The following is a 10,662-nucleotide window of genomic DNA, read 5'->3' on the forward strand; positions in this document are numbered from 1 at the left end:
TCAAAATAAAAGCACTGCGGTTGTACTGATTTCTGATTTCCGGGTAACGTGGACAGGGACGGCCAACGGGCCGGATGTGGCCCCCGGGCCGCCCCAATGCCCGGTTCTGATCCAGAAGGTTATTAAACACACAGCTGACATCATTCTGTGTTTACAAGAAGAACACAATCACATTCATTCATTCTCCGTCAGTGACGTGTCAGACCTGTGAGACGGGTCCGTCCTGCAGCAGAGAGGCGTCACCTGCAGAGCCAGCTGACTCTCAACCATCCAGACACACACCTCACACACTCCTCACACACACCTCACACACTCCTCACAGCCGCAGCCATGGCAGGATTGCTCAGCACAGTCTTGAGTAAAATCAACATCGGAGAAGACGACCAGGAGAAAGTAGGTGAGTACCGTTTGGACAATATACCCGAAACCAAATCATGTTTCAGTCTGAAAGATTTAGAACAGATGGAGGAAGTACACAGATTGTTTTTCTTTCTTTCTTTCTTTGTTTAAGTAGAAAACACCTGAAGACAAAATAATAATAATAACTGAAATGTGGAGGAAACATGTTTAACCCTCTGGAGTCCACGAAAGCGCCGGAGCACGTCTTGTTCATGACGTCAAAAAAGACACAAAAATGACCAAAAAAGGACACAAAAAGACACAAAATGACTAAAAAAAGACACAAAATGACTAGAAAAAAAGACACAAAATGACCAAAAAAGACACGACACAAAATGACAAAAAAAGACACAAAAAAGACACGAAAAGACATGAAAAGGATTAAAAAATGGACAAAATAGTCCAAGACTCCATAGAGTTAAAGTCAGATTGTGATGAAGTGTTTGTTTTCTGAGTCACACACCTGAAACAAAGTGAGGGAGAAGTTATTGCTCAACATGCTGGAAGAAGTATTCAACAGTCGGTTTATTTTGTATTTATTGTTCCTATTTGTAAGAAACTCTCAAAAGAAACCCAGGACTGTCACCCAGGAGACGTAAAATGACCAAAAGCACTTTTGCCAACATGGTGATTTATTAGTTTAAATGAATACTTTATATTTCTTCTGGTTTATGTTGCTAGTTTGCTATTTATTGTTATTTTATTGATGTTTCTACTTTTGCTGCTGTAACACTGAATATTTGGGTCTAATGAATGAATATTTTACCTTAATACCAGTACTTGTGTTGAGAGAAAGGAGGGATCAGGCTGTGAGTATCTGTAAAACTAATTGAGATTCAGTTCGAGTCTCCAAACGGGTCAATCTACTTCTTTAGTTTACTTTTAAATATTTTGTAATCTCCACCCAGCTGCTGCTGTCAAATCTGATGCAAGAGAAATTCTTATTGGAAATTATTTTAAAGAGTAAAGAAACTCTCAAACTAGAGATAAATATAAGTGTAGTGTAGTTTTCTTTTGTTGGTATTTTAATTTGGTTTTGGTCATTTGTCCTTTTTGGTCATTTTACTTTTTTTCCATTTCCTGGTGAATGTCTTGGGTTTGTTTGACCCATCCACCTCCCCTCCTACTCAACCTAATTGACAATTTTGCTGGAATAACATCTCCAAATGGAGACAGTAGGGCTGTTTCCACTACCGCCCAATACCCAGAATGAGGCGGGTCTCACTCGCCGAAACGCCCCTAATTTGAATACGAGTGATTGGATAGAACGAAATGCGGGATGTGACGTAGTACTCTACACGACAACAACACGCACCATTTGTAAAAGACGGCGGAGCAGTGTTGCCAACTTAGCTACTTTGCTGCTATATTTAGCAACTTTTCAAACCCCCTTAGCGACTAATTTTCAAGAAAGTGACTGGAGACAAATCCAAATCCAAATTTTCTGGTGTTATTGAAGACTTTTGGAGACTCGTTAAGAAGAGTAAGAACGAGTCAAAGCGGCATAGTCCTCCTGCAGCAGTCTCTCCCAGCTGCAGAGCCGGAGTCTGCAAATTGCTAACAGGCTAAAAGTTAGCTCTGTAGCAGTACAGTGTGTATGTGCTGCTGCTGCAGGAGGTGTTGACTTAGCAATCTCTGTTTGTTAACAACAAGCACCGGACACTCTGTGCATAGTTAGCGAAGCCAGTTAATTCACAATCACTATGTTTATGATTAGCGGAGACGCTGTGCATAATTAGGCATGCTGCTTTGTTTATGATCAGCTGCTGACGTTGTGCACAGTTAGCGACGGGGGCCACATTTGAGTCTCCCGTGTTTAACCCGTCATGTGTCACGGTCGAAACTGTTGCAAAGTGATTACGCAACGGTCAAAAACCATAAACCTCCGGAGTCTCTAAATCCCTCTGGGGGCCTTTTAGTAATGGAGACACGCAGAGTGAGCGGCCTTTTGAGAGGGCGTGGCCTGAAACTTTCCCAATGGCCACTTTTCCCCCCTAACGGAAACACAGCTTGTGGTGCCCTCTAGCAGCCGTAGTAATTCAGAGTACGAAGCATAAAGTGTCAGTTAGGGTTAGGGTGGGAGGGAGGTGAGGTGGATGGCTCAAACAAACCAGGACTTTCACCAGCAGATTGACGTTGGTGTCCCATGTGAAACCTATGTTGGCCCTGAGAGCTCACAGCGCTGCAACTTAAGAAAACAAATGCAAATACACAAAACACAAGTGAATTGAGAAAACATCTTCATTAATTTGACAACACAAGCGCAGCATTCAGAAAACGCTGCAAATAGACCACAACACAACACAATAAGAAGGACGGATGCAAATAGAACACAACAGAAGTGTTTCCAGAAGACATAATGATCATTTCACGTTATCACGTTATCATGTTGTAACGTGAAATTATTACTGTATTTCATGATAATTATATTTTCATGATATAACATGGTATATAGCGTTAGCCCGCTAGCCCGTATCAATCACATTGCAGTTAAACAAGTCAATTAAATGAATGATACACGTTTTAGTTGGTCTCTCTCAACGGCACCAAGTTGGTCTTGGTAGCCCTCCTATGCAAGCACGCTATCGATCGGCCGCTAACGTTAGCATGCTATCGATCGGCGGCTAAAGTTAGCACGCTGTGATCGGCCGCTAACGTTAACATGCTATCGATCGGCAGCTAAAGTTAGCACGCTGTGATCGGCCGTTAACGTTAACATGCTATTGATCGCCGGCTAACGTTAGCACTCTATGATCAGCCGCTAATGTTAGCATGCTATCGATCGCGGCTAACGTTAGCGCACTATGATCAGCAGCTAACGTTTGCATGCTTTGTAATGTGAAATTATCACGGTATTTCATGATAATGATATTTTCATGATATAACGTTGAATATAGCGTTAGCCTGCTAGCGTTAACTCGCTAGCCCGTATCAATCACATTGCAGTTAAATAAATCAAATAAATGAATGATACATGTTTTAGTTGGTCTCTCTTAGTGGCACCTGTTTGGTCTTGGTCTTGCTAGCCCTCTTACGCTAGCACGCTATCGATCGGCGGCTAACGTTAGCACGCTATGATCGGCCGCTAACGTTAGCATGCTATCGATCACCAGCTAACAGTACACTATGATCAGCCTCTAACCTTAGCATGCTATCGATCGCCAGCTAACGTTAGCACGTTATGATCAGCAGCTAACATTTGCATGCTTTCGATTGGCTGCTAACGCAAGCTATGATCGTTATACGATATAACGTGACATTATCATTATCTTGAAATAATGCGATAACAGGCCTATAGCAAGCATGTCCAGACGTGTGCATCACTTTTAAGTGTCCTCTGGAAACACTTCTGTTGTGTTGTGGTCTTTGCAGCGTGTTGTCAAATTGATGAAGATGTTTTCTCAATTTGCTTGTGTTTTGTGTATTTGCATGTGTTTTCTTAAGTTGCAGTTGCTGTGAGCTCTCAGGGCCATCTCTTAACTTCCTGCATCATGTTTTTACTGAATGATGTTTGTACTACTACTTCCAGTAGTCACGTCGTCCTCCTAACTACTTCACTTCTAGCATTTACATAATTTATTTCCTGTTTAAACTGTCTTTTAGAGCCCAGAACCAGGAACTGTTTGGCCCTAACCTTAGAGAAGTGCTGACGGAGCACAAATTCAACCAAACTGCAGCTTTTTGTTCCAGCTGTGAACCTTAAGATGTCCTGCAGCTGGTAGGGGTGCTGTGTTAGAGACACTGAGGATCAGATGCAACAGAACTGGATTATGGCGTCTGCATTGCACATAATTTAAAGTGTAAAGTCTTGTTATTTGTACCCAGATTGGTGAGACAAGGTTGCATTAACTATATGTCAGACGTTTGACTTATTTGACGTAGAACTGTTATAGTCGTACGTCACCATTTTAGCAACAACCATCTTTTCACATCTTTGTCAAAAGATCTTTGGTAAACAGTGTGGCTTGCCAACATTATAAGGAAATGACTCAGTAAAATGAAATATAGAAATGTGTCAGAACTCAGGTTTATTTTGTCTTTAAATACTCCAACAGGAAACCCCCCCCCTATTGGTTTTGGTTGTTTCTGTGATCATATTTGGCCACTTAAATGTCACTACCTGTACATCATAGTGTGACCTCACCAGGTGCTAAGGAACTTAACTGCTCTTTGTTCTGCAGTGGGGTTCGTCGGGGGCATAATAGATCATGTGATTGGAGATAAGAAGGCAGAAAACGGAGATGAGAAGGCAGGATTCGGTATCGGAGACGTCCTCAAACTCGTCGGTGGAAACAATGACGACAAGAAGGGAGGACCTGATGAGGGAGACCTCCCTGCTGGTGAAAAGGAAGATGACAAGAAAGGAGGATTTAGTTTAGATGGCGCACTCAGCGGTGGAAACAATGACGACAACGAGAAGGGAGGAGGACTGGATTTGGGAGACCTCCTCGGTGGTGGAAACAAAGATGACAAAAAGAAGGAAGGAGGACTGGATTTGGGAGACCTCCTCGGTGGTGGAAACAATGATGACAAAAAGAAGGAAGGAGGACTGGATTTGGGAGACCTCCTCGGTGGTGGAAACAATGATGACAAAAAGAAGGAAGGAGGAATGGATTTGGGAGACCTCGGTGGTGGAAACAATGATGACAAAAAGAAGGAAGGAGGACTGGATTTGGGAGACATCCTCAGTGGAGGACCTAATGTTGGCGACTTCTTCAGTGGTAAAACCAATGACGACAAGAAGGGAGGACAGGATGAGGGAGGCTTGTTCGGCAGTGGAAGCGACAAGAAGGAAGAAGGAGGCGGAGCAGGTGGAGGAGGAGGAGGTGAGTTCTTCACAACAGCACCCTAAAATTACTTAAAACACATGTTTGCATACCCAACCATCTGCGCCGAATGGGCATTTTTCACTAAAATAACGTGTGATCACCAGAGAAGTCAGATCGTTTAGAAATATCAGATTTGCACAATGTAAAAAACAACAGCCTGTGAGACTGTCATCACAGGGTCTCAGCGCCAGGTTGCAAAGCTCCAAAATGTTGTAACAATGAGGACTGGGTCGCACAGGCCCCGTAGATTGGCGAGCCACATGCTACAACAACAGAAGAAGAGAATAGTGTCCGCTATGTGAGCCACTTTGACCGCAATTAATTTCCATCTTTTGATTAGCCGTTCCTCGTCCACTGCAGCGCTTTCAGCACGCCCGACAGAAGTTCAGCTCAAAAAGGCAAGCTGGATGGCGCTGCACTGCTCACGGACAGTTACAACATTCCAACTGGAAACAAGATTGATGCTCATCATGCTCAGTTAACTCTTTGTAGTTTTGGTCTATTTTGCCGGTTTCTGACTCCTTCTCATCCTGTCTGTATATAAACAACCTCACCTCTATGACCTGACCATTATTCTTCACTCTGACCAACTGGATCAACATTTAGAACCAAAAAAACATAAAATCTGATTTAGAAAATTACGTTTTTTACTCTCAGTGAAGAATTTTAAATGTTGGTTCCAAATCTAACATCTAGTTCTATACATCTATATTTTAAACTAAAAATATTTGACCTCATCTCCGGTTTTACTTTACTCTATCGTCATTAAACACAAACTGGCCCCTTGGCGTTCAAAGTAGAACTTTAGAGGGCAGCTGACGGCAGGAAACAGCTGCTGAAGGTTTTAGTTTGGTCAAGTGGCGATACTGCATCTGAGGGAAATAAATGACAATAATAATAATGACAATAACAATAATTAGCGATGGGGCGTGTGGCAATAGTTCCACTCAAAACGCAGGTGATTTTTCCCCATTAAATATGGTGATTTTTGCTCAAACTAGATGTTTGCCGCTGGTTCTAATACTCTAATCTATATCTAACAGATGTGATTTTCCTCATTTTTTTCTGGATTCTTCTAATATTGTCTTGTGACTTTCCTCAGGAGGACTGGACATGGGGAAAGCCTTGGGAGGACTCTTCGGTTAGACTCCCTGCAGATCATCACAGAGAAACAGCTGCGGGACGATCATTACCGTCAATATTTACAAATGATTTATCTTTTCTTGCATTCACAGGAAACGTGACTTTAAATAAAATAATAATCAAAAGTATAATATAACACGCACCAGGTCATAACTACTTGTTGAAATATATTGAAATAAATGCCTTTGTGTTTATGTTTTCTCTCCAGTGTTACATCATGATCTGTACTGAGGGAATATGTTATATATGAAACATTATTAAACTGGCTTGATTTTTAAAACACAAATGAATAAATCTTTGCTGCCACCTGCAGGTGACCTGGATTTGTGTCATTAATTCAGTTAAAGTTTAATTATCACATTAAATAAATCTAAACTATTTTATTTAATATAAATATAAATTTGACTTTTTAAAAAAAATGTCTTCATTAATCCAACAGCTTCTTTAATTCAGAAATAAAGATTTTTACAAACAAAACATGATGAGTTAATGAAATCTACTTTTAGATTGTAGAAATACTGTGAAGGAAAATTAATTTGAAATTATTTTGATGGTCAGTGCGAGCTAATCGTGTTAATGATTATTTTTAAGAAGGAAGAGTTTTATGTACATAAATATGACTCTTTACATTTACATTTATATAAATGTAATTTCATCATTAATTATAAAATATTAATGCATCTTTATACTAATTATCATCACTAAAAGTGTCAGAAGGCATCTCAAAGCCATTTAATTAACTATATTTGATATATATATATATAATATTATATTATATATATATATATATATATATATTAATATAATATTTAATATTCTTTATATTTATTTACCATTACTAAAAGTGTTTAAAGGGCATCTCAAAGCTATTCATATTTGATCTATATTTATTATGATTAATATTGTTTTAATTATATTATTAACATGTATGTGTTTTCAGCATAAAAAGGCAATAAAATATTTGAATAAATTATATTACTAACATTTCCTTAGATATATAATATCTACTTATCTATGAAAAATATTTAAAAGGTATCTAAAAGCTATTTATTTATTTTTATTTTTTATTTTTTTGATTTATTATAATTAATGAGTTATTTTAATTATCTTTCACTAAAAGGGACTTTCATGTTGCTGTCAGCTGCACCTCACAACAACAACAACAACATGCAAATAATGAAGAGAGAGACAGAGAGACAGAGTGTGTGTGTGTGTGTGTGTGTGTGTGTGTGTATATATGTGTGTGTGTGTGTGTGTGTGTGTGTGTGTGTGTGTGTGTGTGTATGTGTGTGTGTGTGTGTGTGTGTGTGTGTGGAGCAGGTGGAACAGGTTGGTTCTGTCTGCAGCAAACTGAAAACCTGATTCCTCGTCGGCCAATGGGGAGCGAGATACCTGAGAGGGGCGTCGCCTGAGAGAGACGAGGCTTCAGGCTTAGCTGCACCTGTGAGAGGACACACTGAAGACTGTCTCATCACACACAGACACAGAGAGACAGACAGAGAGACACAGAGAGACAGACAGAGAGACAGAGAGACAGACAGAGATGGAGAAATGGATTGCTGGAAAAATCGGTGAGTAGAGGGGGAGGGGGACAGATTTGTGTTGTCCTCGTTCTGATTTGCATGTCTGTCGTCAGGGGAATCTTCTGTATCTGTAAAGTGTTTAAACTGTTCTAATCCTTTCTAAAACTCAATTATCGATATCTATAATCGACTATATTAAAAGTCCTGTTTGAGGTTCAGAGAGCATGGAAACGAGTCACCAGCCCCGAGGAGTTTCAGGGTGGAGACAGATTGTCTGATAGGATTTGTTCTGTTTCAGTTCCATCTGAAAAGTTTTTTATCGTCACTCGAGGCTCATGGTGTGTTTGTTTTATCTGCTGCCAGCTGACACACTGCAGAAGAGGGTTAGGGCCAGGTAGAAGAAATAATTAATGAGAGGAGGGGAAACATCATGATGCAATTTGAGTAAAAAAGGAGGAAGGATGAGAAAAAAATTACAATGTATCAATGTATGAATGAAGTCAACTTTTTGAGTTCGGCAAAAAGTGGGCATGTCAGTAAAGAGGAGACTCGTGGGTTATCAACATAAAGTGGGCATGTCAGTAAAGAGGAGACTCGTGGGTTATCAACATAAAGTGGGCGTGTCTGTTAAGAGGAGACTCGTGGGTTATCAACATAAAGTGGGCATGTCAGTAAAGAGGAGACTCGTGGGTTATCAACATAAAGTGGGCATGTCAGTAAAGAGGAGACTCGTGGGTTATCAACATAAAGTGGGCGTGTCTGTTAAGAGGAGACTCGTGGGTTATCAACATAAAGTGGGCATGTCAGTAAAGAGGAGACTCGTGGGTTATCAACATAAAGTGGGCATGTCTGTAAAGAGGAGACTCGTGGCTTATCAACATAAAGTGGGCACATCTGTTAAGTGGAGACTAGTGGGTTATTAACATAAAGGGCGTGTCTGTTAAGGGTAGACTCGTGAGTTATTAACATAAAGTGGGCATGTCTGTAAAGAGAAGACTCGTGGGTTATCAACATAAAGTGGGCACATCTGTTAAGTGGAGACTAGTGGGTTATTAACATAAAGGGGCGTGTCTGTTAAGGGTAGACTCGTGAGTTATTAACATAAAGTGGGCATGTCTGTAAAGAGGAGACTCGTGGGTTATTAACATAAAGTGGGCATGTCTGTAAAGAGGAGACTCGTGGGTTATCAACATAAAGTGGGCATGTCAGTAAAGAGGAGACTCGTGGGTTATCAACATAAAGTGGGCGTGTCTGTTAAGAGGAGACACGTGGGTTATCAACATAAAGTGGGCATGTCAGTACAGAGGAGACTCGTGGGTTATCAACATAAAGTGGGCACGTCAGTAAATAGGAGACTCGTGGGTTATTAACATAAAGTGGGCATGTCAGTAAAGTGGAGACTCGTGGGTTATCAACATAAAGTGGGCATGTCAGTAAAGAGGAGACTCGTGGGTTATTAACATAAAGTGGGCATGTCTGCTAAGAGGAGACACGTGGGTTATCAACATAAAGTGGGCATGTCTGTAAAGAGGAGACAGATATTTAGAGGTCACAGCGATGGCCGGCCGTCCCGCCGATCTCTTCACATTAATGTGTGTGACACTGTCTGTTCTGCAGGAGACATGGTGGAGGATCGGGTGAAGAAACATCTGGGTGTCGATGACAAGGACAAGGACAAGGACAAGGACGATGATAAGGGATTCTTCTCAAAGATCTTTAACAAAGACGACGACGATGACGACGACAGGGGCAGAAGGAAGCAGAGGGACGACGACGATGACGATAGGGGGGGATTCTTCTCCAAGATTCTCGGCAGGGACGATGATGACGACAACGACCGGAGGAGAGACCGGGACCGGGACCGGGACAAAGATGACGATCAGAGTTTCTTCTCCAAGATCTTTGACAGAGACGACGATGACGACCACAGGGGCAGAGAGAAGAAATCCGGATTTGCAGGTCTCTTCAGTGAGCAGCAGGGAGCTGGCGCTGGCTGCGAGGGAGCACCAGGAGGAAATGCGGCAGGCGGAGGGTACCCAGGAGGTAGTGCGGGAGGCGGAGGGTACCCAGGAGGTAGTGCGGGAGGGGGAGGGTACCCAGGAGGTAGTGCGGGAGGCGGAGGGTACCCAGGAGGAAGTGCGGGAGGTGGAGGGTACCCAGGAGGTAGTGCGGGAGGCGGAGGGTACCCAGGAGGTAGTGCGGGAGGCGGAGGGTACCCAGGAGGAAGTGCGGGAGGTGGAGGGTACCCAGGAGGAAGTGCGGCAGGCGGAGGGTACCCAGGAGGAAATGCGGCAGGCGGAGGGTACCCAGGAGGAAGTGCGGCAGGCGGAGGGTACCCAGGAGGAAATGCGGCAGGCGGAGGGTACCCAGGAGGAAGTGGGGCAGGCGGAGGGTACCCAGGAGGAAGTGCGGCAGGCGGAGGGTACCCAGGAGGATCAGGTATGTACGGAGAGAAGCCCGACCCGTTCACTTAGGCCTCCACATGTCAAGTCTGCTGGACTCTGAGCTTTATGCAAACAAACATCCTTCGTCTGTTGGACATTTTGGTCATTTTTTTCTCATAAATTTTAGATTTTTTTTTCTCTTACATAAATTTAAAAGATTGAAAATTTATGCATAGGTTTTTTTTCGTAATTTGTAACTTTTTTTCAGAAATTTGTGGGGGGTTTTCTTGTAAATTTTAGATTTCTTTCTCGTCAATACATTAAAAATCATAAATTTGTGCATTTTTTTTCGAATCTGAGATTTTTTAAAAATGTATTTTTTTG

At 41.9% G+C, this 10,662-nt stretch overlaps 1 protein-coding gene across 1 annotated transcript; it reads left to right on the plus strand.

Annotated features, from left to right (window-relative positions):
• Positions 1 to 330: 330 nt before the first annotated feature.
• LOC131958637 (uncharacterized) lies at positions 331 to 10,368 on the plus strand. Its single transcript, XM_059323773.1, has 4 exons — positions 331 to 397; positions 4,581 to 5,225; positions 6,331 to 6,369; positions 9,512 to 10,368. Exons 1-4 carry the CDS (start codon positions 331 to 333, stop codon positions 10,366 to 10,368), a joined length of 1,608 nt encoding a protein of 535 aa, XP_059179756.1.
• The last annotated feature ends 294 nt before the right edge of the window (positions 10,369 to 10,662 follow it).

This window comes from Centropristis striata, chromosome 20 (genome assembly GCF_030273125.1).
Source record: "Centropristis striata isolate RG_2023a ecotype Rhode Island chromosome 20, C.striata_1.0, whole genome shotgun sequence".
In the NCBI taxonomy this organism is placed as follows: Eukaryota; Metazoa; Chordata; class Actinopteri; order Perciformes; family Serranidae; genus Centropristis; species Centropristis striata.

Bases quoted from the DNA above. Each gene is read 5' to 3' on its own strand.
- LOC131958637 (XM_059323773.1), top strand. From the start codon at position 331: ATGGCAGGATTGCTCAGCACAGTCTTGAGTAAAATCAACATCGGAGAA. The intron at 398-4,580 runs GTGAGTACCGTT...TTTGTTCTGCAG, and splicing joins AGACGACCAGGAGAAAGTAG to TGGGGTTCGTCGGGGGCATA. The intron at 5,226-6,330 runs GTGAGTTCTTCA...GACTTTCCTCAG, and splicing joins AGCAGGTGGAGGAGGAGGAG to GAGGACTGGACATGGGGAAA.